Here is a 24,137-nt window from a genome sequence, read left to right as displayed (position 1 = left end):
CCCGGGTTTCTCCCCCCTCCCCGTGCTCAGCGGGTCCCTCCAGAGCCAAGCCCCCCCCAGGCACCGAGCATCCCGTGCCGCAGCGCCCGCTGCAGCCACACGCGTGTAGGGTGAGAGGGGGGCAGCCAAGAGGAGCATCCCCGTCCCTCGGCAAGGACGAGGCGCAGGCGTGAAGGAATTGTCCTTTATTGGGGAAGTTCACAGTCGGTCTGGGGTGGGAGGAAAGTGCTACAACCCCCGGGGGCAGAGCTGAGCCCCGGGGCTGGAGAGAGCCGCAGGGAAAAGAGGGACCCCAAAGAGCTTGGACCCACACGAGCCAGCCCCAGAGAGCATCCGGCGCTCCCCCTGCATCCCGCCCGCCGCAGCGTTCTTTGGCTTCCTTTGGACATTGCACGCTCTGGGGAAGTGATGAGCAGGGGAGCGGGTGCCGGTGCAGGGCTGAGCCGCCGGCAGCCCCCCCAAGACATGGGGAATGTCACTGCATGTGCCCCACAGCACATCCACACCGCTTCCCTTCCTGCAGAGACCACCATGCCCCTTCATACCATGTGCTTTCCTTCCATGTGCCTCCCCCTGACTGTCTCGCCGTGCCAGCAAGACCACGGCACCCATGGGGGCTCATTTGTCTGGGGACAGCCACGGTTGTCCTGGTGCGCAGGAGCTCCTGCTCCCTCCAACACCCTCGGGGCTGGGGGCTGAGCCCCACATTGCCAGGCAGGGGCTCAGGGGGGCTGTGCCCTGCCTGCGGCTCCATCCCCGCAGCTGCGCCACCGGGAGAGATACGGGGGGACGTCGGGAGGGGGGATTCGGCACCTCCGGCAGAGAAAGCATCGTATTCCTGGGAGTCCACGGGAAGGGGTCGGCGAGGCCCCAGCAGGGGAGAGGCAGATCCCGGTGCAGGTCCTGTGCCGCGGGGCCACCCCGTTGCCATCCTTAGTTCCTCGCTGCAATGACTACAGACAAGGCCACGCCACCGAGCGCGATGGCTGTTGCACCGAAGAGCCACTTCCAGGGGATGGACTGAGGAGGAGACACGGGTGCTGTGAGGGGACGGCAGCGCTTCCACCCTGCACAGCCGCTGGGAACAAGTGGGATCCCTCCGCTGGAATCACAGGGATCCGACTTTCCCGAAGCAGGCCCCCACATCAGCATCAGCACCGCTGTGACCCCCAGGGACCTTGGGGGCACCCACACATCCCCTGTGCCACTCCCCGGAGGTGCAGCCCCAGCCCTTACCCAGCGCAGTTTGTCTTTGCACTTCCCGGGGGCTCCGGCAGCGCTGGGATTCCCGAGCATCTTCCTGTACATCTCGGTCTCCACGTTCCTCTGGTCCGCGTGCTTCTTCACCAGCTTCGAGAGCTCGGCGTGAATGGTCTGGGGAGGAGAGTGTGGAGCTGTGCGGATGGGGACCACAGGGCCACCACCAGCGGGCCCCATTGCCCCGGGGCCAGCTTTGTGGAACAGCTCAGAAGCAGCCAGCAAGGGGGGGGGGGTGATGGCCTGATCCTGCCCCACTGCCCTGCACTGATGGGTTGGGCGTCCTGTGGGGCTGAGCACCCCTGTGTCCTTTGGGCCACCCAAGCCATTCCCTGCGCAGCAGCAGGGAGCAAACCCCAGGGTTGATGCCAGACATCAGGAAAAGGATTTTACACAGGGAAGTGTCTGCCTCAGGGACACAGACATGCCCCAGTGCGCCCACTTCTCTGTCTGGAAGCAGGCTGGGAAGGTGGGCTTGAGGAAAGTGGGAAGCAGGATTGCAGCAATACCCGGAGCACGCCGGTACCTGCCCGGCTGTGCCGAGCGGTGGCCATGGCTGCGCCTGCGGGGAATGCTGCAGGAGCAACCCCTGCATCCCGCACAGAGCAGAAGGTGCTGCGGAGCCAAGCACGGCACCACCAGCCCTGCCCTGAGCCCACGGTGGCAGAACGGCCACAGCCATAGCACCACGGTGCCCAACACCGCGGCTGTGCTGTGCCCTCTGCTGGGGACACCACGCTGCGGGTGGCTCCGACACCTCCCTGTGCCCCACACGGGCTCCAGCCCACGCTGGCACCTCCCTGCTCCAAGGGGTGAGGAGAAGGGAGAAGAGAAGGCTCAGGGGGGACCTGATGGCTCCCTACAACTGCCTGATGGGAGGATGGAGCCAGGAGGGGCTGGGCTCTGCTCCCAAGGAACAAGGGATGGGACAAGAGGAAACGGCCTCAAGCTGCACCAGGGCAGGTTTAGATGGAGCTGAGGAACAATTCCTGCCCCAGAGGGTGCTCGGGCATTGGAACAGGCTGCCCAGGGCAGGGCTGCAGGCACCGTCCCTGCAGGTGTTCACACAGTGTGGAGACGAAGCCTGTGCCATGGGTTAGTGGTGGGGAATGGTTGGACTGGATGAGCTTGAAGGTCATTTCCACCCTGGTTGATGCTGTGATTCTAAGCTGTGATGGTTCACAAGAGCCGGGAGGTGCCGATGGCCCCAGAGAAGCAGGCGGAGCCGGGCGGTTTTGGGGTGTTTTCACCCCGGTAGCCGTGGCCCTGACTCACCGGTGTGTGTTTAACGCTGACCGGCAGCCGAGAGGCCCCTCGGCTGCTGCGCCTGTGGTTCCAGTCACGTCACTACCGGGCAGCCGGATTTTTCCACCCCTCTCCAATTATAACACTTTGTTGGGATGGGCTGGAGAGCAGCCGCCCTGGCAGTGACGTGCGGGGATGCACCGGGAATGCTGCTCCCAGTGCTGTTGGCTCCCTCAGCACCCTGTTCATTCAAACCCTGCTGGGAAGCGGAGGGCTCGCGATCCTGCCCGCCCTTCCCCATGGTGCTGTGAGACCATGAGCTCTGTGGGTGCTGTGGGACCACCAAGACCCGCTTTCACAGCACTCCATCCTGCATCGGATCACAACACAAACCACGATGTTCCGGTTCCAAAGAAGTAGATAAACCACCAGACCCAGTTGGGGTCAGAGCCAATCTGTAGAACCAGCCCCCAGCGCACCCAGGCTGGGGCCATTTCCTGGCGCTGGCTTTCCCTTTGTGCCAAGGATCCTGTCCTGCAGCTGATCATTAACCCACAGGAAATTCCTGACCCTGGCCTGGCGCTGGCACGAGGTCCAGGCTGCTCCCACCACGCAGTGAATCACCCCGGGGCTGCTGAGCCAGTCTGCAGGCACCCGGCTCTGCTCCACCTCCCGCAGCCACAGCACAAGCCAATGGAACCAGCCGGCAAGGCCGGAGCAGCCAGGACCATGCACACAAGGATTGCTGGAGCGGGGTTGGGCTGGCAGTGAGTCCTGCCAACAGGGACCAAAGAGCAAAGAGGGAGCTCGCAATATGGAGATAAGGGAGCCACCAGCCCAGCCAAGCTCAGGCATTGCACCATGTGGTTCATTGCCCCATGGCTGGGGGCTATTTCCAGCCTCCCTTCTTGGAGAGAGCTGGGAACAGCTATGGGGACATCAGCTTTCCATGGGGACACCGAGGTTTGCAGGGTCATGGACAAGAAGAGAGCATCCCAGACATGCAGCTCAGCAGGATCACCAGCAGCACGCCACAGCAGCCTACCTTGTTCGAAGGCTCCAGCTTCAACGCTGCCTTCAGGATGGAAATGGCCTCTCTGAACTCGCCCTGCTGAGCCAGGACCTGGAAAGCAGGATATGGCTTGAGCCGGACGGGTGACGTCTGTCCCTTGGTCCTGCTCTCCACCACGCCATGGGGAAAGGCTGGCCACACACCCAGCCTCACCTTGCCCTTGCGGAACAGAGCCTTGATGTTCCCTGGCTGGTGCTCCAGAACGAGGTTACAGGACTTGAGAGCTGCCTCGTAATGGTCCAATTTCAGCTGAGAAGCCGCCAGGTTGTTGAGGCATTTCACCTTCACGTCCAGCAGCTCAGCCTCCTCACCCGGGCTGAAGTCCACTGCAAAGACCCCAGGGGCAGGTTACAGCGGGAAGGGAGCCTGGGCACCCTTTGCTGGAGCAGGCAGGTACCTTTCGAGCTGGAGCTGATGATCTTGAGCGCGATGTCGTAGGAGTTGATGGCCAGCACGTAGTCTGCCTGCTGGTAGAAGAAGTTGCCACGCTCCCGCTTGCGGTTGGCCAGCTCCACCTTCTCCTTCCCGCTGAGCAGCTCCAGGTCTGGGGCATCCCGAGCCTTCAGCAGCTCCACCTCCAGGGTGAGGGCTGCGTTGGGTGGGATGTCAGGACTCCTGTGCAGAGGAGGACACAAACCCATGGCACCGCTGCCAGTGCCACGGGCGCTGTGCCAGGGAGGTTTAGCACCAGAGACCAGGAATCAGAGCTCCCTGGGAAGGGTCATGATGCAAATTGTTGCCCCTGGCAGGACACGCTGCTGTCCCCTGCATGTGCCACACGAGTGGGATCTCCCTGCCCAAAGAACCTGTGGCATGGTGGCTGGATTGGCACTGGGAGAGCAGGGGCAGCTTTCAGAGCCATCCTGCTCCACTCCTCCCCGCTCACCTGCCCTGAGCTCCATAGCAGTACTTCGCATCTGACACGATCAAAGCCGTCTCTCCCACTTCCAGGAGCTGCACACACAGGTCCAGAGCCTGAAGAGAAAAACATCATGGGGTGGGAACGAAAGCAAAGGCAGAGGGGCCGCTTCCAACCCACAAATGAGGATGCCACGGTCCCCGAACCCTCCCCGTGCCCCGGTCCGGCCCCGCACACACGGATGGAGCCCTGACCTGCACGACGTCGCAGTCCCCCAGCGTGAAGGTGAGGGCAGGGTTCTCCTCCACCACGCTGCCGTCCTCCAGCGCGGCCTTCAGGCGCACGGTCACGTCCTGGCCCTTGCGGGGCCGCGTGTCCTCCCCCCGGCCCGGCACCAGCGTCTTCTTCTTGAGCAGCCCGCTCCCTGCGACGGGAGCACCGGCCCCGCGTTACCCGCGGCGGGGAAGGGGGGAGCCCGGCCCCCACCGCCCTGCTCAGCCCCGGTTCGGTGCTGAGGCCCCGCTCGCCCCGGGCTCTCACCCAGCACATCCAGCCACTCCTGGGGGTCCTCGGCCGCTTCCCTCCCGCCCCGCTCCTCCGGCGGCGGGGCCGGTGGCCGGGACACGTCCTCCAGCGGCGGCATCTCGCTCAGGTCCTCCTCCTCCTCCTCCTCCTCCTCTTCCAGCACCTCGAAATCCTCCGCCGTGTCCAGCGCCGGTTCGGGGCCGTTGCCGTTGCCCGCCCGGCCCGGGGAACCGCTCCTCGGTTCCTCCCCGCTCGAAGCCATCGCCGCGGAGCGACCTGGAGCGGGGAAAGGAGGACGGGGCTCGGGCCTCCGCGGACCGGAACCGGGCAGCACCGGGGGGGGGGGGGGGAGTGTCCGGTAACCGCGGGAAAAGGGGAGGGGATCCCCACCGCCACGCGCCTTCCCGCCACCCGCGGGGACCCCACGTCACCGTCACGCGCCGGGACTCCCCCTGGCAACGGCCGCCGCGCGCCCACCCGGCCCCGCGAACCCGCCGGCCCCGCCCCGCGGCTCCGATTGGTCCCGCCCCGCCCACCGCGCTGACGCCATTGGCTGGTGAGAACGTTCGTCAGCCGAGCGCTGGGCGGGGCTTGGAGCCGCCTTAAAGGGGCCGCTGCGGGGGTGGTGCCGCGAGCGCCCGCGGGAGCGGGGCGGGGGTCCTGGCACGGGGGTTGGGGGGTCCCGGGATGTCCCGGGGATGGCGCGGGGGGGAGGTCCCGGCCCTGTCCCTGTCCCTCCACCACCCGCCACTACTTCCGGCTCTGCGCCGTGACGCAGGGGCACGCTGGCGCCGCGGGGTTGCGCTCGACGTGACCCGGTACCCGGAAGCGAGGTGCGGCCGCCGGTGCCGCCGCCGTTCCCGTCATGTGAAGCAGCGGGACCGGCTCCCCCAGGTGCGCGGGCCCCGGAGCGCGCCGGGCCCCGGGGCCGGGGAGTGCGGGGGTGGGGCAGGCAGGGGACCCCGGTACCGTCGGTGGGTGCGTGTGGGGCCGCCCCGGGACTGGGCACGGCGGTAGCGAAGGGGGGGTAGGTCCGGTAGCGGCAGGGGGCCCGGTTACCGGCGTCTCCGTTCCTGGTGCTGAGCCGCCCCCTGCAGTCCCGCAGAAGCGATGGAGCCCACGGCCTCGCAGGTGTTCTGCGGGCGGGTGCTGGGCATGGTCAACGCCGAGGATGTCAACGCCATCATCCTGGCCCAGAAGAACATGTGAGTCCCGGGGGAAGCGGCACCGGCACCGGGAGCCTCCCGGGGTCCGTGCCGAGCTCCGCCCGCTTCCCCCGCGCAGGCTGGATCGGTTTGAGAAGACCAACGAGATGCTGCTCAACTTCAACAACCTCTCCAGCGTCCGCATGCAGCAGATGAGCGAGCGCTTCCTCCACCACACCAAGACGCTGGTGGAGATGAAGAAGGATCTGGACGGCATCTTCCGGAGGATCCGGTGGGCAGCGGGGACGGGAGCGGTGCTGCGGGTCTGGGTGGGCTGCGAGGGGTGGAAGGGAGAACACGGAATGGTCTTGGAGAGGCAAATGTGCTGGTAAGCAACATGGAGAGGAGCTGCTGGAGCTTCGGGATCCCTCAGCCCCGCTCCAGCTGAGATGGGCTGTGCTCCCTTGGGAGGGAGCTGGCACTTGGAGCACCGCACGTGCTGGGATGGGGTGGTGGGGAGGGAGCCCCAGGAACCTCCAGAGCTCGGTTGTGATATCCATGAGCAGCTCCGCTGCAGCCTCACCTCATCCTCCTCTCCCCAGGACGCTGAAGGGGAAGCTGGCGAAGCAGTACCCGGAGGCCTTCAGCAGTGAGTGAATCTTCCCAGCATGGGTTTCCCTCTGGTTTCCCTCCTGTGTCAGAATCCCATTCCTTAAGGATGCACCGGGTGGTCTGTGGGTGTCGGGAGAAGCCGCCGAGACATCCACCTGTGCTAAAAGTCACCTTGATTGTATCAAATGCGTTTGGGAGATGTTCCAAACGGCCGCTCACTGATGTGGCATCACTTTACGTATTGGTTACATGGGCGGACAACACCTTAGAACTGAGTCAATTGTCCTGCTGGGTGCAGCAGAACCAACGCCTGCGCCTTCCCTTGCAGACATCCACGAGTCTCCCATCCTGGAGGACGACGACGACTTTGACCCCATCCCGAAGAGCACCACGACCACCATCGCTACCTCTGAGCAGAGCACGGAGTCCTGCGACACCAGCCCCGACGTCATCTCCCCCACCACGAGCCAGGATTTTGAGGATTTATCCCAAGGCCAGTACGATTTACGGGCCGTGAACGGACAGAGTCTCACAGACGAGGACACAGCCGATGGCCTGGACTAGGCGGCGGGTCCCTGCGGAACTTTCTGCGCTGTGTTCATAGCGGGGTCTCTCTCTGCCGGGAAGAGGGACGCGAAGGCGGGTGCTGGACGGGTGTGCGCCCCCGTGCCTCGCGGGGGCAGAGCAGTAAAACGTGGCTTTCAAACGCCTCTCGTGTCGTCTGTGCGCTCCGGAGCCCGCTTGGGGCGCGGGTGGGCTCCGTGGGGCAGGAGTGGGGGGGGGAATCCTCCCGTGTGCCCCTCGCCGCCGGTACACGAGGGCTGCCCCGCACCGCGGTGGGGCGGGTCCCGGTGCTTTGGCGCGCAGCGGCCGGGAGGGGGCGCTTGGCGCCAGGCGCGCACGGGGCGGGGCGGTGACGCGGCCCCGCGCGCATTCCGGTTCCGGTCGCCCCTTTTCTCAGCAGCGAGGCCGCGGGTGCGGGCGGGCGGGAGCCGGGGAAGGAGGCCGGGATCGGGGGGAGGGGGGTCCGGTGGGGGTTGGGGGAGGTAGGTGGGGGGGGGGGGGGCACCGGTGGTGACGGCGCGGGCGCTCCCCGCAGGAGCCGCCGGTGCCACGATGCAGATCTTCGTGAAGACGCTGACCGGTAAAACCATCACCCTGGAGGTGGAGCCCAACGACACCATCGAGAACGTGAAGGCCAAGATCCAGGACAAGGAAGGTACCGGTGTGGGGCGGGGAGGGGGGGGGGGCGGTACCGGTGTGTTCCCTCTCCCCCCAACAAGTCCCCGCACCGCTCTGCCCCGCAGGGATCCCCCCGGACCAGCAGCGCCTCATCTTCGCGGGCAAGCAGCTGGAGGACGGCCGGACCCTCGCCGACTACAACATCCAGAAAGGTACCCCGGGCTGCACCACTTGGTTTGGGGTGTGTGTGTGTGTGTGTGTGTGTGTGTGTGTGTGTAACGTTTGTCTCCTCCGTGACCGCTCTGTTTCCTTCCAGAGTCCACCCTCCACCTCGTGCTGCGCCTGCGGGGGGGCATCATCGAGCCCTCCCTGCGCCAGCTGGCCCAGAAGTACAACTGCGACAAGATGATCTGCCGCAAGTACGGACCCGTGCCCCCCCCCCCCATCCCCATCCCCGCGGCCCCCGTCGCCGCCGTCGGGGCTCTGCTGACCCGTTCCCCCCTCTCCGTAGGTGCTACGCCCGCCTGCACCCCCGCGCCGTCAACTGCCGCAAGAAGAAGTGCGGGCACACCAACAACCTGCGCCCCAAGAAGAAGGTCAAGTAGAGCGGGCGCCGCTCTGCCCGCGCCCTGCCAATAAAGAGCTCAGCCCCGCCTGGTTTTTGCTCAAATCCGCGTGGTTTTTAATGAAAATAAACGGGGGATGCGGAGCGGGGGGAGCTCGGGGGGAGCTCGGGGGGAGCTCGGGGGGAGCTCGGGGGGAGGCGCGATACCGGGCGCTGCCTGCAGGGGGCGGTGGAGCCGCGCTCCGCCCTCCGCCGGGCCTGCGCCGTGCGACCGGGACCGGGCCATGGTGAGCGGGGACCGGGGGCCGCAGGGCGCGTCCGGGTGGATGGGGGGGATCCGGGGCCGGGCCCTGGAGGCGGGCACGGGGGCGGTGCGGGATGTCCGGTGCATGGGCAGGGGCGGTGAAGCGGGGTCCCGGCGCCGCTTCGGTCCCTGCACACGTGGCCGGGAGGAGCTCCCGGTGCCGGTACCGAACTGAGCTCAAGCGCTGCCGCCGGGCTCCCCTAAGGCCGGCGCTGGAAGGGGACCGGGACGGGACGGGACGGGCCAGGCTCGGTCAGCACCGGCCCTGCGCGGAGCCGCGTTTCCGGAGCCGCCCGGTGAGGCCGCGGGCACGTACCGGTGGCTCCGTCGTCCCCCGCCGCCACCGTCCCCATCTCTCCGCAGACGGGCGAGCCCGTGCAGGCGCTGCTGCGGCGGCTGCGGGCGCTGCAGGGCGAGCGGGCCGAGGCGTACCGGCTGCTGGAGCAGTGAGTACCGAGGAGGGAGCCCCCCCCTCTCCCTTCCGGCTTCGTTCAGAGGCCGCCGGGGCGGAGCTGCTGAGCTCCGGTTGCGGGGGGTGCCTGCATCCCCCTGCAGCATCGGGACACGGGGGACCGACGGGACACGGGCTGGGCTGGGCTGGGCTGGGAAGGGGAGAGACTCCTGTCACACACACACAGAAAGGGGCGGCCGGATCTGTCCTGGGTGAGGGGTGGAGCTGCGTGGTCAGAGGGACCAAGAGCTGCCAAAGCTGGGCAGGAGAGACCTTAGGGCAGCTCCAGTGCCTGAAGGGGCTGCAGGAAACCTGGAGAGGGGCTTGGGACAAGGGATGTAGGGACAGGATAAGGGGAGTGGCTTTAACCTGCCAGAGGGGAGACTGAGATGAGCTCTTAGGCAGAAGCTCTTCCCTGGGAGCGTGCTGAGGCGCTGGCACAGGGTGCCCAGAGAAGCTGTGGCTGCCTCATCCCTGGCAGTGCTCAAGGCCAGGTTGGACACAGGGGCTTGGAGCAAGCTGCTCCAGTGGAAGGGGTCCCTGCCTGTGGCAGGGGTTGGGGCTGGAGGAGCTTTAAGGTCCCTTCCAACCCAAACCATTCCATGATTCTATGACATGAAAACCCCACTGGCGCTGCCTGTGGCAAAGGGAGCTCAGCTCCAGGATGTGGACCGTGGCGTGTCGCCATCCTGCTGTGCTGTGGTGACGGTGGCTCCCCCCACGCGCAGGGGCCACCGCGCGTACCTGAGCAGCGCGCCGCACTATGACTTCCCTCGCTACCGGCAGCTGGTGCACGAGATCACGGTGGCCTTCAGCAGCATCTCCCGCGAGGTGCTGAGCATCGCCGGGCGCCTGCGGGACGAGCTCGCCCGCCCCGACCTGGCCCAGCACCTGGCCCGGCTGCAGGAGCGGGAGCAGGAGAAGCTGCAGCTGGTGAGTGTGGGGCCGGTGTGGGGGGGGCATCGATACCCGGGGCTGCTTTGCGGGGGTCCCACCTCCCGCTGTGTCCCCATGCAGACAGCACAGCTCCAGCTGGCCCAGCAGCAGGCACAGGACCAGCCCCACGTGGATGCCCACCAGCAGGAGGTGCAGGAGCTCAAGCACAAGTAGGTGGTGGCCCCGCTGCCGGTTTCCTTCTCTCCCCCCGTTTCGGGATGGCAGCGTTCCCCATGGGGATAGGAGCCCCCTCCCCACATTTCCCCTCCCTCTGGCCCAGGGGGGCCCAGATGGTGCCTTCAGCCGCGCTCGGGGCCGCAGCCCCGGGGAGGGTTTGGCGATGCTGCGTGGTCCCCTCGGCCTCCCCGGGCTGAGTGTTTCATAAACAGCGCGGGGAAGGCGAGGCGGCCCACATAATACGCTCCATATGGGCTTTATTTATAGTTTCCATCCGCTCTCGTAGGCTAATTAAAACCATTGAGGCAATCAGCGAAATTCTCCAGGACCTCAAGTACGATTCGGAAGAAGCCGAGTGATGGATGTCCCCGTGGGAACGGCTGGAGGGGCCGGGCGGTGGAACGGGGGCCCCGCGCGCCATTCCCGGCCCCCGGCGCAGCCACCCGGGCACCCACAGCACCCAGCAAGGTGGGCAACTTCCCCTCGGCCCCTTTTCTTGAGCACAGGCTGGAAGGGGTGAAGAACACCCCCATCTGTCCAGGAGGAGCGGGGTCCCCCTAAGTCCTGAGCATCCCTCAGCAGAGGGCTGCAGCGTGGGGCTGATTCCACTTCCCAGCTGCACCAGGGGTTTTTGCCCAAGGAAAACCACAACGTGCAAGCCAAGGGGCTGCCTTGCTTTGATCCCCATGGAGATGAGCACTGCCTTCACTGCCAGCAGGAGCCCCAGGGGCAGCAGCCCCCCAAAAGCATGTGTCTTGCTGCACCCCCAACCCCGGCAGAGCTCCAGTGCCCCAGTAGCGCTCTTTCTATGGTCATCCAAAATAAACCTGCCCCGTGGGGCTGGCCTGAGTTGTGTGGTCTAACGGGCTTCTCTGTGTCCCCCAGTGCCACCCCCTCCGGCTCGCCTTGGTCCCTGGGGATGGGGTGACAACGGACACGGGTCCCCTTTGGCTGCCGCTGCATCCCCATCCCCGCGCTGCTGCCGCTGACGCAGACCCTGGTGGGGTTTCAGAGGTTTATTGGCATTAAGCTTAAATCTGTTCCTAATTGACTGAAATGGAACCAAAATAAGGCTGGTTTGAATCAAAATTGGAGCAGGCACTGGGCAAACCCCAGCAGCCTCAACCCAGCCCACGTGGCTCCCCAGGGACGGACCCCCCCCCATGCGCTCGCACATGGGTCCCTGGGGAGAAAAGAGCCCAAATCACTTCCCAGGGCTGGGGGGGGGGGGAGCTGCACCGAGGGTGGGGGACACCCGGGAAGCCCCCCCTTGCCCCTTTCATCCCAGAGGCTGCTCCGGCTGGCGGGTAAGGAGCGAAGCCTCCGTGCCCCCCCCAGCCGGGCAGGGCTGAGGGGTCCCCTCGCCGCGGGGTGCGGGGGGCACCGGACCCGCAGCACGTGAGGAGGGGCTGCCGGGGCTGGCCCAACCCGGCCCCCCCCGTTGACCCCATCCCATGGCCGCGCTTCGCCCCGGCCGCCTTCCTGCTCCGCGCCGGCGGGGCCGGGGGGGCCGCGGGTGGCCCCGGGCGGGCGCCGGGCGCCCCGTGTGGTCCTGCCGGCGCTCGGGCCCCCGCGGGCTACAGCTTACCGCCGGGAAGCACCTGCGGAGAGGAGCAGAACACGCGTAGCCGCCGGGTCCGTGCCCACCCGCCCCGGTACCCCCCCCCCACCACCACCCAGTGCCCCCCCAGGCCGGGGAGAGAAGTGCGAAAGGCTCCTTACCTACCTGGTTGCGTGCTTTGTGCGATTTCTGCAGCCACACGCGCCACTGGTCGTAGAGCTTGATGCCGAGGTTGGAGCAGCCGTAGGCGTGCTTCTTCACCCACCCGAAGAACTGCTTCAGCTCCCGCCGCAGCGTCGTGTTCTGCTCCCCTCCTTTGGGGTCGCAGCCCCCCGCCGCTCGCTCTGCGGGGACAAGGGGATCGGTGGCACCGGGCAACCCCCCCCCCCCATTGCCACCGCGCTGCGAGAGGTGCCGGGGGAGAGGAAAACCAGCGGGGATTTGGCTCTCGAGTGAGGAAACCGAGCTCCAAATCGGCTCTTTTGCAAGAAATCCAGGTGCTGGGTGTGGAGCAGGGAAGGGACCCCCCTGCATGTTCCATGTGTGCTGAGGATGGGGAGCACGGTGCTGCCAGCATCTCCTGCCCCCCAAAGATGGCAGCGGCACTCACCGCTGCGCGGGGTGGAGGCGGCCGTGGGGTTGCTCCAGTCGCTCCAGATGCCGGCTTTCTTGGAGCCGTAGATGCCGAAGGGATTACAGCGAACCTGGACGAAGTAGACGGTGCCGGGGCGGAGGCCGGCCAAGCGGCACGAGGTCTGGTTGCCCACATCATCCACCACCTAGAGAGGGAGGAGATGGCAGCGTGGTCCCGCATCCTGCACCGCGCCCCACCGCCGCCGGGCGATGCCGAGCCCACCTTCCACTCCGAGCTGTCCTCCACCCGGTACTGGATCTGGTACTTGGCTTGGAAGAGGAAATCCTTGAGTGCCGGCGGGGAGCTCCAGCGCACGCTGAGCTGGTCCTCCAGGTCGCCCACCCGGCTGACGTGCACGTCCGGCGGCGGGTCGGTGGTGACTGCGGGGACAGGGTTAAGGAGCCGCAGATGCGGAGGAAGCAGCTTAACTCGATTAGGAGCAATTCTGCTCACACATCACCCATTTCCTGCTGCCTCCCCCCCCAAATCCCAGCGCGTGAACCCGCCGCCGGTTCCCACCGTGAGGTCACCGGTGCCGTGGTGGCACCACGACGTCGCCGTCGCTCACCCACGTCGAGGATGTCCAACATGACGACGTCGGAGACGGCCACCCCCAGCCGGTTGGATGCCTCCACCCAGATCTCGTAGGGCGTGAAGAGGGCCAGGTCCTTGGGGATGTGGCAGGAGTAGGGCCCGGCCGTGTGGTACTCCTGGCACGTGTTGTCTCGGCCGTACCACCTGTGGGGAGGCGCTGAGTGCTGGTACCGGCACCACCGGGTGCCGCGGTCCAGCTGAGGATGCTCCCCCATCCCCAGAGGGCACGGATGCTCCCAGTTGGGACCGTGGCCATTCAACACCATGGGTATGTGTCCTCACCCTCCTCCTTCCCAGCACACTGCTCAGGGCAGGCAAGACCCAGGGAAACTCGGACTCACAGCATCAACCACGTTGATGAAGGACCTTTAGGACCAATTCCAATCCAACCTTTTGCCCAGGGCTGCCAAGTCCACCATAAACATCACACCAGGCACCAGCACCCGAAGGCATCGGGCTCCCCATTCCCTACCAGCTTTTCCATCCCACTATAACGAATAACAGGGATAGGGCGGGCAGCCCACCTGAGCTTGTACTTGAGGGTGTAGTTGGTGTGCAAGAAGGTCTCCCCTTCCGTGCCCGGCGCCCACTTGCAGGTGAGGTCCTTCATGTTTTTGGACCAGCAAGTGATGTTGACTGGTTTTTCTGGGGGTACTGGGAGAGAGAAAAAGAAACCAGTAAGAAACAGAGGGAGATGAAAAGGTGCAGCAGTGAAATGCAGCTCGTGGGCCCCTCCGACCACAGCCTGGGGGCTGCAGACGTGGTTACTGGAGGGGTTCAGGCTCCTGCTGTGGAGCTGTTTTCCTGCAGCAGCCCAAAGCCCCAATCCAAGCCGTGTTCCCAGTTATGCCTCTGTGTTCCTAGGACATGGCATCGTCCTTAAAATAGCCCGAGATAACAATCTTACGATTATTGATTCGGACAAGAGTAATTTTGCCGCGGCTTTGCCAAAACAGCCTCCCTGCGGCACGCGGGGCTGGGGCACCGGGCGCAAGCCACGGGGAGGTTAACGCGGAGCAACCGCAAGCAGCCATGGCAAGCGCGTTTTGGCGAAGCCCGAGGGGTTAATCCCGGCGCGGATCCTTCCCAACCGGGAGCCGTGGCTCTTCCCCACCGCATCAGCGCGGCCCGCGCCGACGACGTACGTCCAACGTAAAGGCAGGAGCCGGCCAAGATGCCGCCGTCTCTGCTGTGACAAACCAGGTTGTCCCCCGACTGCTGCTTGGAGCCGTTGAGGCGGGCGAGGGCCACGCTGAGCGTGGTGGGGCCGAGCGCGGCGTAGGAGGCGGCGGGCAGGCGCCGGCCGTTCAGCGTCCAGTACAGGTCCTCGGCTTTCAGGTGAAAGTCCGGGCTGACCGTGCACGTGGCGACCAGCGAGGAGCCGATCAGCAGCGTGGGGTCTTGGGGGGAAATCACTGCGGGGTCTGCAGCCGGAGACACAAAGAGGGGGGGCAGAAAACATCAGAGAGACGGAACATCGTGTCTGTAGCATCGGCATGGAGCGGCGTGGGGTGGGAAGCTCATCCAGGTCCAACCACGTTCTGCTAGGGCAGGATGCTCCAAGCCCCTGTGCCCAGCCTGGCCTTGGACACTGCCAGGGATGGGGCATATGTGCATAATATCCATTTAAATACATGGTGCATCTACTTTATAGCTATTTAAATATATTCTGTATCTATTTAAATATATGCTCGATTTTTAGCTATTTAAATACATTTTATAACTACTTCAATACATTATATAGCTACTTAAATACATTTTTTTACCATTTAAATGCAGTTTTTATCTATTTTAGATCCATTTAAATACATTTAATATCAATTTTATATAAATTTAAATACTTTTGTATACACTCTGTGTATTTGAATACATTTTATATCTATTTAAGTATTTAGTATCATTTATATCTATTTAAATATATTTTATATCCATTTAAATGTATTTTATATCCATTTACATATATTTTATAGCCATTTATATTTATTTTATATTCATTTGCATTTATTTTACATATATTTAAATATATTTTATATCAATTTCCATGTATTTTCTATTGGCTTAAATATATTCTCTATCGATTTTATCTCTACTTAAACACATTTTGCATCTATATCTATTGGAATGATTCTTTTCTATGCACTCAGGTCTGTATTTATCCCCTCCCAGCCCCTCTCAGCAGGGGCCGGAGCTCAGCCGCGCTCTTGCCGCAAGCTCGAGGGCTCCTCGAAGGATCCAGGGGGATTCAGGCTGGGAATTGCCTTTGGGAATGTGGAGCACGAGGCTGGGGGGGCCTCGGCCACGCCGGGGCTCCCGGGGCAGGGCTGTGGCTTTGTGAATGCTTCCTGACAAAAGGATTTCCAGAGCAGCTCTGGGGAGGCTTTGGGGCTCCTTCCCCATCCCTTTTCCAACGGCACCAACCGGGAGCTCCCCACGGAGCCCAGCACCGACCCGGCCCCAGCCACGTGCCACCGGGCTCTGCCAAACCCAGCGCTCGCACCTCAACGCATCCCTGTGCCCCAGTGGGCCCCCCAAGGGGGGTCCATGCTGGGGACACCCCCTGTGATGGCCAAGCCTCCCTCCCCTCCTGCTGCTTTACTTTGGGACCCCTTTGCCACCAGGCTTCAAAGAGCAGCTTCCCCCAAGCCCACTCCGGGCTCCCCCGCGTCCATCAGCCTTATCGGCTCCGTCCGCACGCGCCAGGCTCATATCCCAAATTACCTCCCGGAAAGTGCCGTGACCTCCTCTCCCCTCCGACCTCCGGGGCCCCGATCGGCTTTCAGCGCCCGCCCGGCTCCCACCTCGGCACAATTAATGCTCCCAATCCTCATTGCCCTGGAGATCCACCCACGGCGCCCCGGGGATGCCGCTGCGGTGGGTGGGAAAGCATCTGGGACACGGTGGTGATGGGAGCCCCAGGGTTACATCCGCAGCCATGGCGAGAATCCACGGTGATGGCACGGATCCGTACCACAGCCCCCCAACAAAGCAAACCCTTCCCGGGGGGATTCAGCCCCTGGATCACCCCCTCTTCCATCGAGGCCTCCAAAACAGGCATCCCCAGCCCTGCCAGAGCCCACCCAGCACCAGCTCCTCCATTAGCCGAGAGCGCCGAGCCGGGGCTGCTCCAGCTCTGCCGATTGCACACCCGGCGCTCGGGCCCTAATTCTCCTAAATCTTAATCTAAACAGCCCCAGAAACACACACGAGCGCCGTAAACCAGACACGTTTCCCGTCCTCTGAGCAGGACCCTGCGGAGGAGCCGATTGCATCCCAATTTCTCTATTTTTCCCCTTGATTTTCTTTCCTTTCTCTCCTCCAAGCAGGAGCCTCTGGAGGAGCCAATTTTTGCCTTTTCCCCCCCCCTTTTCTTTCCCCCCCTTGCATTTCCCCCCCACAGCCACAGCCCGAACATGTGTTTTAAAAGGGAAAAGTGTGAAGTTTTCTGAGCGGAGAGGAAAGGGCCGGAGAGACACAGGCGGGCTGTGGAATGTGCGAGTCGCAGGGAAAATACCTGCTCGGGGGTTTTATGGCTTTCCTATTGCACAAAAAAAATGCTGATCAGGTGCTAAGTAATGCTATAAAGTAAAACCACATTTCCAAGGTGTCGGGAACGTTTATGCTCTTCCTTCCGAAGGGCCGGATTTCATTTGAGTTTGATACCGGGGTTTTAAGGAGTTGGGAGAGAAAAGGCAAAACCCCTCCGATAAGTGTCAGAGCTCACGCGGTTCAAAAGAGCTTTATGGAGACGTGCAGGGGGGTAGAGGAAAAATAGGGATAATTGCCCCGAAGAACAAAAGGAAACGTGGGCAGCCCCAAATCCAGCACGAAAAGCCAATAGAAAGGAGTCCATACATCCATCGAGAGCCTTTCGATAGCCCAAGCGAGGAGGCTCGCAGGCACTCCGAAGCGCTTTCTCCCTCTTTCCCACTCTCTTTCCCCCTTTCCCTTCTCCCACTGCTGTTCGTGGTGCCCACCCCGCAGCTCGAGGAGGGGTTTATATAACGCCCCGGCATTCCAGCGAGCGCGGCCGCGCTGAGCAGAGGGGAAACGTTCGCTCTCTAAAAGGAGATTTGGCTTCGCCGGCCCCCAGCGCCACACGTCGAGGGGCCATGGGGTGAGGGCTCATCCCGGCCAGCAGCACCGGACCCCGATGGGGGGGGAAATGGGGGTGCCGGGTGGCAGCGAGCAGCACCCCCGCAGCAGGGCGAGGTGAGAGGAGCAGGGTCAGCCCCAGCGGGGGTCCAGGCACAGCCCCACGTTGTCCCGGGTGGGATCAACGCCTTTGGCCACCGGGAAGGCACCGGGATGGGCACCGCTCCACGCCAAAACCCGCCCGGGTTTGGGAGCTGCCGATAATGGCTCCTACAGGGATTTTTGGAGCATTTTTCCTCCTCTCTCCCACACTTGTGCAATTCTGGCCCCATTTAACGCTCTGTGAGGCTTCCCCGTTAACACCACGCATGGGTCAGGGGCTGTGGGAGCGGTGGCGGTGCCGCGGGAGCTGCCGAGCGGTGCCGTTCCTTGGCGGGACCCGTCTGCGCGTCGGAGCGAACATCCATCGCCTTGAGAAATTCCCATCATAGGGAGGAAGCCAAACTTCCTGCTGCGGGGAATGGGATCTCGCCTCGCTCGGGCCGGAGGGAAGCAAACGAGGCGACGGGTGGGACGGTGGCTAATTGGGGTTTAGGGCTCTGCAGGGACGGGGGGGCACTCCTGGGGCATTGTGCCCCCCACCATGGCAATGGAGGGACCCCGATCCCCGTGGGGCTGAGGCTGCCCACAGGTGGCACCTCCTGGACCTGCCACTACTGGGTGGGACCCCCAATGGGCACCAATGATGAGCCCCCCAGGGGGGGTATTTTTTTGGGGGGGGGGTGTAGGGGGATTCATTGTTCTCCATGGGGGAGGGAGCTCCCTATTGTTCTGGGAGGGGAAAAGGGGATTCATTGTTCTCTGGGCCGGGGGGAGCACGGCTCTCCCGAGGGAAAAGGGGGTCCCCATTGTTCTCAGCAGGAGGGGGGGGTCTCAGAGGCTCTGGCGAGGAGAAAGGGGGATCACAGCTCCCGAGGGTGTGAGGAGGGGGCTCGCTATTGTTCTCCGGACGGAGGAGGACGGGGGTTTCCATTGTCCTGGGTGGGGAATGGAGCCGCATTGTTCTCCGGGAGGGGGGGGGGGGGGGGGGGCTGCACGGCGAGGGGGGGGGACAGGGAGGGACAGACCCTTCCCGGGGGGAGGGTTCCTCTTCTCCATGGGGACAGGGGTCCTGGCTGCTCCTGGGGGCCAGGGGGGTCCCCGCTGCTGCCACGGATGGGGGGGAGCAAGAAAGGCTCCTCTATTGTTCTCTGCGGGGAGGGGGGGGGTCCCTGCTGGGCTGCGGGACCGGGCAGGGCTGGGGGTCCCTGCTGCCTGCAGGGGGGTCCCGCGGGGTCCCGGCTGCCGTCTATGGGGGGGTCCCCGTTACCGGCCACGGGAGGCGAAGCTCAGCCCCGAGGTGCGCCCGGCGGTGCCCCCCCCGCTCCCGAGGCCCCTCCGCACCCCGCGGTCTGGAGGGGGGCACAAGGCACGGGCCGGCCCCGCGCTGACCGGGGGAGCCCCGGTGGGGGGATCCGCGCAGCGCCCGCCCCGGCCCCGACGGGACCCCCGGGACTCGCCCGCCCCGCGCCCACCTTGCGGGAGCCGCCCGGTGCTCCCGGTACTCACAGGCGAGGGGGTCGGCGCGGAGGAGGCGCGGGCAGAGCAGGAGCAGGACCGGGAGCAGCGGTAACGGCGCCATGGCCGGCTCCGGTGCCCGTCGGTGCCCGGGGCTGCGGAGCGCACCGGCGCGTCCGGGGAAGTCCCGAGCAAGTCTGAGCAACCCCCGGTTACCCAAGCCCCAACTGCCGCCCTGGCCCCGCCCCGCCCGGCACGGGCCCGCCCCCGGGGGGGCAGAAAGGCACCGGCCCCGGGGCTCCGCCGTCCCGCTCCGGTACCGGCCCCGGTGCCCACCCCCGGCGCCCGCCCGGCGCTGCCCCGCGGTGCTGCCCCCCCCCCCCGGGTCCCGCTGCCCCGAGCCCCTCGGTGGGTGAGGAGGAGCCGCCCCGGGGCCGGTGACTCACGCGTGGCCCCCACGGACCCTCCCGTGCTCCAGGGGTCGGACCCCCGGGGCTTCTCCCATGGAAAGCGCATTCAGGAGACCAGAGCCCTCCTCTTACTTATTCTGGGGTGAAAACGGGGATTTCTGCCCGAAAATCCCAGTGTTTTCCATGGAAGCATCACCTCTGGTTCCACACCCCTCCCCCCCCCCCCCCCAAAAAAAAAAAGCACCAAAAAGTGGGAAAGCACCAGGCTTGGGGCTGGGTTTGTCCCCAGGGGTCTTGAACAGCCCAGTGCTGGTTGTGCCGCTGGCACCACAGCAAAGGTGTCCCCTCGGGCATCACTCCCCATCGCGGGGCCTCTCCCCGTCCCCCCACCCGGGACTCGGTGGCAACCGGAGCTTTGCAGCCCCCCCCCGGGGTGAGTGGCAGAGCCCTGGGTCTTGGTGGTGGCAAGGCCACTTGTCCCCCCACGCATGGGCTGTCCTCAGCTGGGTGTCCCTGCGGTCCCCTGAGCTGTGGGGTGAGGGATGGGGGGCCCTGAGAGCACCCCATGCTGGGGGGTGCCTGGGTCATGCTCCCCTCACCACAGAGGGGACGTGCAGGGACGTGGTGGCCCTGACCCTGAGGCTGGCACAGGGATGGGAACCCCGAGGCTGTGGGACCGCAGCCATGGCTGAGGTTTGTGGGGGACTCTGAGGGCATCTCTGGTCCACGGGGCCATTGTCCAGTGGCTTTCCCTGTCCCTGAGCTCCCTGCCCTAGCTCTGCGCCTCGAATCCATGGCTGCGAGAACAGGGACATCGCTCCGTGCAGGGGGCAGAGGGTGGAGAGCACAGGGAACACCTGGGTGACCCAAATGGGTGACACCACGACTGAGCCCCTGCCCCATTGCGCCGGGGGGTGCTGAGCCCTGCAGCCATGCAGGGACACGGGGGTTGCTGGGAGGGCAGGGATTAGGAAGCGGAGCACGGGGGGGGGAGGCTGTTTCCCATCGTCCTGTTTTTTGGAAGCTTCTGAAGCGTTTCTGTTGAAATTTCCCAAAAACGTCAGGCTCCGGAGCCACCCAGCCTGAGGGGCGGCAGCGGCCGCAGCCCGGAGGCTGAATCACGGCAGCCCCGGGGGCCGAGGCCGCCCGCGGTCCCGACCCACGGCCCGCGGCCCCTCGGGAAGCCACCCCGGGCCGGGAGCCAGCCCTGGATGCTGCGGGGGGGGGGGGGGGGGGGAATGGCGGAGCCCCGGCTGCCCACCTGCGCTGCCTTCACCGCTGCACCCGCCTGACCCCCGCCGAGCCCCTCCGCTTCCACCTGGAGCCAAGGATGAAGTGGGAAGCAGGGAGGGGTGGGCTCCCAGGGGGCAAGGAGCGACACCCGCCCTGGCGTTGGCACAGAGGACGTGGCCAGCTCCAGCAGAGGAACATCGGGAGGTGGCTTGAGGCTGTGCTGGAGGGTCGGAGGGGAGGTGGGTGGACAGTGGTGCTGGGAAGAGCAGGAAGCATCGGTCCCCGCTGGTGTCACCTGGGACGTGGCTCGAGGATGTCGCCCTCCCCGTCTCACAGCAGCATCCATCAGGACCCGAAGCTGTGGGAGGGGGACAGGACGGGGGGACACATCCAGCCCTGCCCTGCCTGAGGTCCCCAGATGCGGGGGTCAGGAGCCGGCCCCACGGCAGCGCCGGGAGCAGCCGGAGATGACAGAGCCGCGCTCCGGCTCTGAGTCAGCGCCCGGGGCAGCGGCAGATGCGGTCAGCGCTGCCCTTTGACAATGACCTTTAACGGGCCGCTCCTCCTGCCCACCAGCCCGCAGGCACCGGCTGGGGCAGGATCCGGCCCCCACTGACCCTCGGGCCGTGCCGTCAGCGTCAGCGCGGGGGTCCCTTGGGGCTGGCGTGGTCCCCCCCCCCCGGCGTGGCTCCATTCCCAGGGCCTTTGCCCTGTTGCAGGGCAGGACCTGGCCGTGGGGCCAAGCTCCCAAACAGCCGTGAGCTCCCCCCAATGCCCAGGTGGGATTTGACCCTCCCCAGACAGATCCAGGCCCCCGGGGTGGGCCTGGTGACACCCCCAGACCTGGGCTGAGCATCCTCAGTCTGGCTTCGCACCAGACATCACCTTCCTGCCAGCCCTCCATCATGTGTCACTGTGGCTGGGCCCAGCACATCTACCCTGAATTAATCTAATTACTTGATTTCCCAGCCAGAGCTCACTCCATAAAGTCCTTGGACAGAGACAGCATCTGGCTCAAGGGCCAGGGTGTAAAAAACAAACAGCAACCCCCCCCCAAACCCCAGAAAAGGCAGGAGGAGAGGCGCAGCGGAGCTGCCTCTGCCTGCATCCTTTTAAAGTGACCTGGGGGAAAAATAAAGAGGCTAGAAATGCAAAGAATCCAGCAGTCAGAGTTTGCTTTATATTCCTCTCAGTCACATTTCCACATCCATGGGTAATTTATAACCCGCTTAACCCCTTCCCTGCCACCTCCCATAGCACAACCCTTGTGCTCAAGAGCATCCTCGCTGCGGGCGGCCGCACCTTCCCGCCTCTGTTTGCTTTGGGAAGCTCAAAAAGGGCCGGGACGGAGTTCGGGAGTTCGCTGATCTCTAAAGGGGGGAAAAAATGTGGTTGATGTCGAGGGGGTGCTTGAGCACGAGGGATGGGCTCTGTGGGGCTGGGACACGGTGGGACTGTGGGGAGAGCTTCATGAAAGGCTCCGGGAAGGAAAATGTAGGTCAGTAGTGATAAACGCGAAGGGATCGAGTGTTTCTGGAGAGGGGAGGAGGGAGCGCAGCAAATATTTGCCAACCGGAGTGTTACTGCCTGGGAAAGGGCTCTGCCGGTCCAGGCGGAGAGGATGGAGCGGGGCCGGCGCCCGGCGCGGTGCGGGCAGGTGCGGTGGGAGCGATGCGCAGGGGCTGCGCGGTGCTCCCCGCACTCCGTCCGCTGGGATCCGGTCCTGGCCGGGGGTCAGGGCTCCGGTTCTACCCCCCCCCCCCCGCCCCGGCCGATGGGAACTTCACCTGCGGCCGCGCCGTGCCGTGATTTACGGTGACAGCCCCCAATCTACCCCATTTACTTGGCCATTAGTCACCGGTGCCGGACACGAGGCCGAGGGGCTGGCCGTGCTCCAGGAGGGGAAGGGGGGAGCGGGGGGACCTGGCAGCCCCGCCAGCCCGGCCCGAGCACATTTTCTCCCGGCCCTGGTTTGATTAACAAGATGAATAAGCTGGCGGAGCTCAGCGGGGCGAGGAGAGGCCCCACTCCCTGCTCCCGGGGGGGGGACACTGGGCTGAGCTCCCCCAGCCACCCCCGAGGGGATCCGGCCACCCGCACCCCTCTGCCCCTAACCCGGGGTGTGGAGCCCCCCCTCAATCCTGAGCTGGGACCAAGAGACCCCCCCCCTTCTCCACGCCGGGGTCCTGCCATGTGTTCCCCATTAGGGCTGGAGGTTAGCGAAGCCCCCAGCCCTCCTCCTCCTCCTCCTCCCCCCGGGCCCGCTTTGGGGTGCTGCCATAAATAAGGCTCTTGGGCAGGGCAGCGGCGAGCGGGGCCAAGCCTGCGCCTTTTATGTCTCTTAAACCCTGGGAAATCAAAGCTGTAAATCTGGGGTGTCAGGGAGGGCCCAGTGCCCGGCCGGGGGGGCCCCGCGGGGCGAGGGTGAGGAGGGTGAGGGTGCGATGCACGAAGGCAACTCGGGGAGGCCCCGAGGGCCATGGAGGGTGGCACGGCTGGGGCTAATGCTGCCTGGGGATAAGCCCCCTTGTGCCCTCCTGGGGTCCGGTCCCTGGGGGGCCTGTCTCTGTGCGCCACCAGCGTCCGTACCACCCCAGACCCCCTCTTCTCCCCAGTCCTTTTCCTCTGTGCTGCCGGATGTTGCTCCCCCCATCCGTCTGCACCCCAGGCCTGCTGTGCCACTCCGATCCCTGTGTGCCCCCTGCTTCCGTCGGGGTCCTTCCCGCTGCACCCTCTGGTCCCCGTGCATCTCCCGGTTCTCCTGCACCCCCCAGCGCTCGAGCACTCCCTGGTCCACGGCTCCTCCTGCATCCCGAGGTCCCTCCGCACCGCCGGTGCCCGCGCGTCCCCCGGTGCCCGTGCACCCCCGTCCTTCCGCCCCTCTCCAGCACCGCCCGCCGCTCCCGGTGTCGGTGTCGGTGCCGGTACCGGCGGAGCTGCGCAGGCTGCGGCTGCTCCCCCGCCCCCGGCTCCCCCCGCCGCCCCCTCCCGGCGCACGGCGCGTCACGGCGGGGCCGGTGGCGGCGATGGGTGCGCTCCGCTCCGCGCCCGCCATGGCCGCCCGCAGCCCCCGGGCCCTGCTCGCCCTCGGCCTGGCCCTGGCCGCCGCCGCCGCCGCCCCCGACCCGTTCTCGCCCCAGCTGGGAGACACCGCCGGGTGCCGCGGGCAGTGCGGCCGCAGCCTCCCGCGCCGGGCCGCCGCCGTGAGTCACCGGGCACGGGGGTACCGGCGGCACCGGGGTGCCGGGAACAGCGCGGGGGGGGGGAGCAGCGGGGGGCACCGGGAGCATGGGGGGTACCCGAAGCATCAGCAGCACCGGGAATGCCAGGAGCAGCAGCGGCACCGGGGGGGGGTTTGGGAGCATCAGGGGGATGGCAGCAGCAGGGGTACCAAGAAGGGGGGGGACGGACCGGGAGCACCGGGGGCACATGGGGGGAGCAGGAGCACGAGGGGCACCCACCCTGCACCCACTACCGGCATCGCCACCGTCACACGGCCCCACACCAGCCACCCCCCCCGGGCAGCACCATGGGGACACTGGGAGCACCACGGGAGCCCCGGTTTTCAGCACAGCTTTCGGGGGGGTGGGGGGGCCGCGGTGGTTTCACCCACCCCGGCTTTGGGGTGCACCCCGGGGCTCAGCAGGGCCTGGGTGACCCCAGTGGCTGCCCCGGGTTGGGGGTGTCACCCGGTGGGGACGGGCACGGTGCTGGCAGGGGGGGGGC

At 65.4% G+C, this 24,137-nt stretch overlaps 6 protein-coding genes across 12 annotated transcripts in view; 4 read left to right on the top strand and 2 right to left on the bottom strand.

Annotated features, from left to right (window-relative positions):
- Window positions 1-170: 170 nt before the first annotated feature.
- FKBP8 (FKBP prolyl isomerase 8) lies at window positions 171-9,199 on the bottom strand. 2 transcript variants are annotated; one of them, XM_061474712.1, is made up of 9 exons: window positions 9,083-9,199; window positions 4,974-5,234; window positions 4,688-4,857; window positions 4,461-4,549; window positions 3,972-4,189; window positions 3,728-3,900; window positions 3,548-3,625; window positions 1,237-1,374; window positions 171-1,020 (listed from the first exon to the last, which is right to left on the bottom strand). In XM_061474712.1, the coding sequence occupies exons 1-9, from the start codon at window positions 9,117-9,119 to the stop codon at window positions 934-936; spliced, it is 1,251 nt and encodes a 416-aa protein (XP_061330696.1). In that variant the 5' UTR covers window positions 9,120-9,199; the 3' UTR covers window positions 171-933. The 2 variants fall into 2 exon arrangements, with proteins under 2 accessions (XP_061330696.1, XP_061330697.1); XM_061474713.1 differs by lacking the exon at window positions 9,083-9,199 and adding an exon at window positions 5,390-5,517.
- KXD1 (KxDL motif containing 1) lies at window positions 5,680-7,369 on the top strand. Of its 2 annotated transcripts, XM_061474761.1 has the most exons (5): window positions 5,687-5,852; window positions 6,056-6,163; window positions 6,243-6,395; window positions 6,706-6,752; window positions 7,044-7,369. In XM_061474761.1, exons 2-5 carry the CDS (start codon window positions 6,069-6,071, stop codon window positions 7,277-7,279), a joined length of 531 nt encoding a protein of 176 aa, XP_061330745.1. In that variant the 5' UTR covers window positions 5,687-5,852; window positions 6,056-6,068; the 3' UTR covers window positions 7,280-7,369. The 2 variants fall into 2 exon arrangements, with proteins under 2 accessions (XP_061330744.1, XP_061330745.1); XM_061474760.1 differs by having other exon boundaries at window positions 5,680-5,852; window positions 6,056-6,395.
- Window positions 7,617-8,552, top strand: UBA52 (ubiquitin A-52 residue ribosomal protein fusion product 1). The gene is made up of 5 exons (XM_061474777.1): window positions 7,617-7,690; window positions 7,815-7,934; window positions 8,023-8,109; window positions 8,214-8,316; window positions 8,409-8,552. The coding sequence occupies exons 2-5, from the start codon at window positions 7,832-7,834 to the stop codon at window positions 8,500-8,502; spliced, it is 387 nt and encodes a 128-aa protein (XP_061330761.1). The 5' UTR covers window positions 7,617-7,690; window positions 7,815-7,831; the 3' UTR covers window positions 8,503-8,552.
- Window positions 8,698-12,177, top strand: REX1BD (required for excision 1-B domain containing). Of its 3 annotated transcripts, none has more exons than XR_009747100.1 (6): window positions 8,698-8,749; window positions 9,130-9,212; window positions 9,946-10,150; window positions 10,235-10,323; window positions 10,617-10,798; window positions 12,087-12,177. XR_009747100.1 is itself a non-coding variant. In XM_061474773.1 (5 exons), the coding sequence occupies exons 1-5, from the start codon at window positions 8,747-8,749 to the stop codon at window positions 10,687-10,689; spliced, it is 453 nt and encodes a 150-aa protein (XP_061330757.1). In that variant the 5' UTR covers window positions 8,698-8,746; the 3' UTR covers window positions 10,690-11,176. The 3 variants fall into 3 exon arrangements, 1 of the variants encoding a protein (XP_061330757.1); XR_009747099.1 differs by lacking the exon at window positions 12,087-12,177 and adding an exon at window positions 10,947-11,176; XM_061474773.1 differs by lacking the exon at window positions 12,087-12,177 and having other exon boundaries at window positions 10,617-11,176.
- CRLF1 (cytokine receptor like factor 1) lies at window positions 11,332-19,004 on the bottom strand. 3 transcript variants are annotated; one of them, XM_061474731.1, is made up of 8 exons: window positions 18,820-19,004; window positions 14,265-14,543; window positions 13,644-13,773; window positions 13,094-13,263; window positions 12,748-12,905; window positions 12,502-12,670; window positions 12,046-12,235; window positions 11,332-11,931 (listed from the first exon to the last, which is right to left on the bottom strand). In XM_061474731.1, the coding sequence occupies exons 1-8, from the start codon at window positions 18,890-18,892 to the stop codon at window positions 11,610-11,612; spliced, it is 1,491 nt and encodes a 496-aa protein (XP_061330715.1). In that variant the 5' UTR covers window positions 18,893-19,004; the 3' UTR covers window positions 11,332-11,609. The 3 variants fall into 3 exon arrangements, with proteins under 3 accessions (XP_061330715.1, XP_061330713.1, XP_061330714.1); XM_061474729.1 differs by having other exon boundaries at window positions 11,773-11,931; window positions 12,057-12,235; window positions 18,820-19,000; XM_061474730.1 differs by having other exon boundaries at window positions 11,788-11,931; window positions 12,053-12,235; window positions 18,820-19,000.
- A 4,402-nt stretch (window positions 19,005-23,406) lies between these two features.
- TMEM59L (transmembrane protein 59 like) overlaps window positions 23,407-24,137 on the top strand; it is a 7,435-nt gene continuing 6,704 nt past the window's right edge. The window contains exon 1 of the mRNA XM_061474743.1: window positions 23,407-23,614. Within this exon, the coding sequence (XP_061330727.1) occupies window positions 23,438-23,614 (177 nt within the window). The 5' untranslated portion in view covers window positions 23,407-23,437. The remainder of the gene's footprint in view (window positions 23,615-24,137) is intronic.

Source organism: Pezoporus flaviventris, unplaced genomic scaffold (assembly GCF_033815535.1).
Source record: "Pezoporus flaviventris isolate CSIRO_AGI_PZ_B2104156 unplaced genomic scaffold, CSIRO_AGI_Pfla_v1 ptg000080l, whole genome shotgun sequence".
Taxonomy (NCBI): domain Eukaryota; kingdom Metazoa; phylum Chordata; class Aves; order Psittaciformes; family Psittacidae; genus Pezoporus; species Pezoporus flaviventris.
The sequence above is the reverse complement of the archived record's forward strand: the minus strand, read 5'-3'. Positions and strand labels throughout refer to the sequence as shown.

What these genes read in the sequence shown, in the direction of transcription:
- KXD1 (XM_061474760.1), top strand. Translation starts at nt 6,130, where the DNA reads ATGTCAACGCCATCATCCTGGCCCAGAAGAACATGTGAGTCCCGGGGG. An exon ending in GGCATCTTCCGGAGGATCCG is followed by an intron (nt 6,396 to 6,705) that starts GTGGGCAGCGGG and finishes TCCTCTCCCCAG; the next exon opens with GACGCTGAAGGGGAAGCTGG. An exon ending in GTACCCGGAGGCCTTCAGCA is followed by an intron (nt 6,753 to 7,043) that starts GTGAGTGAATCT and finishes CTTCCCTTGCAG; the next exon opens with ACATCCACGAGTCTCCCATC.
- UBA52 (XM_061474777.1), top strand. Translation starts at nt 7,832, where the DNA reads ATGCAGATCTTCGTGAAGACGCTGACCGGTAAAACCATCACCCTGGAG. An exon ending in CAAGATCCAGGACAAGGAAG is followed by an intron (nt 7,935 to 8,022) that starts GTACCGGTGTGG and finishes TCTGCCCCGCAG; the next exon opens with GGATCCCCCCGGACCAGCAG. An exon ending in GACAAGATGATCTGCCGCAA is followed by an intron (nt 8,317 to 8,408) that starts GTACGGACCCGT and finishes CCCTCTCCGTAG; the next exon opens with GTGCTACGCCCGCCTGCACC.
- REX1BD (XM_061474773.1), top strand. An exon ending in GCGTACCGGCTGCTGGAGCA is followed by an intron (nt 9,213 to 9,945) that starts GTGAGTACCGAG and finishes CCCCACGCGCAG; the next exon opens with GGGCCACCGCGCGTACCTGA. An exon ending in GTGCAGGAGCTCAAGCACAA is followed by an intron (nt 10,324 to 10,616) that starts GTAGGTGGTGGC and finishes CCGCTCTCGTAG; the next exon opens with GCTAATTAAAACCATTGAGG.
- FKBP8 (XM_061474712.1), bottom strand. Translation starts at nt 9,119, where the DNA reads ATGGGGACGGTGGCGGCGGGGGACGACGGAGCCACCG. An exon ending in GGAGTGGCTGGATGTGCTGG is followed by an intron (nt 4,858 to 4,973) that starts GTGAGAGCCCGG and finishes CTCCCGTCGCAG; the next exon opens with GGAGCGGGCTGCTCAAGAAG. An exon ending in GCAAAGACAAACTGCGCTGG is followed by an intron (nt 1,021 to 1,236) that starts GTAAGGGCTGGG and finishes TCTCCTCCTCAG; the next exon opens with TCCATCCCCTGGAAGTGGCT.
- CRLF1 (XM_061474731.1), bottom strand. Translation starts at nt 18,892, where the DNA reads ATGGCGCCGTTACCGCTGCTCCCGGTCCTGCTCCTGCTCTGCCCGCGC. An exon ending in CCGCGCCGACCCCCTCGCCT is followed by an intron (nt 14,544 to 18,819) that starts GTGAGTACCGGG and finishes CTCCGGCTGCAG; the next exon opens with ACCCCGCAGTGATTTCCCCC. An exon ending in ACCCTCAAGTACAAGCTCAG is followed by an intron (nt 13,264 to 13,643) that starts GTGGGCTGCCCG and finishes GCCTCCCCACAG; the next exon opens with GTGGTACGGCCGAGACAACA.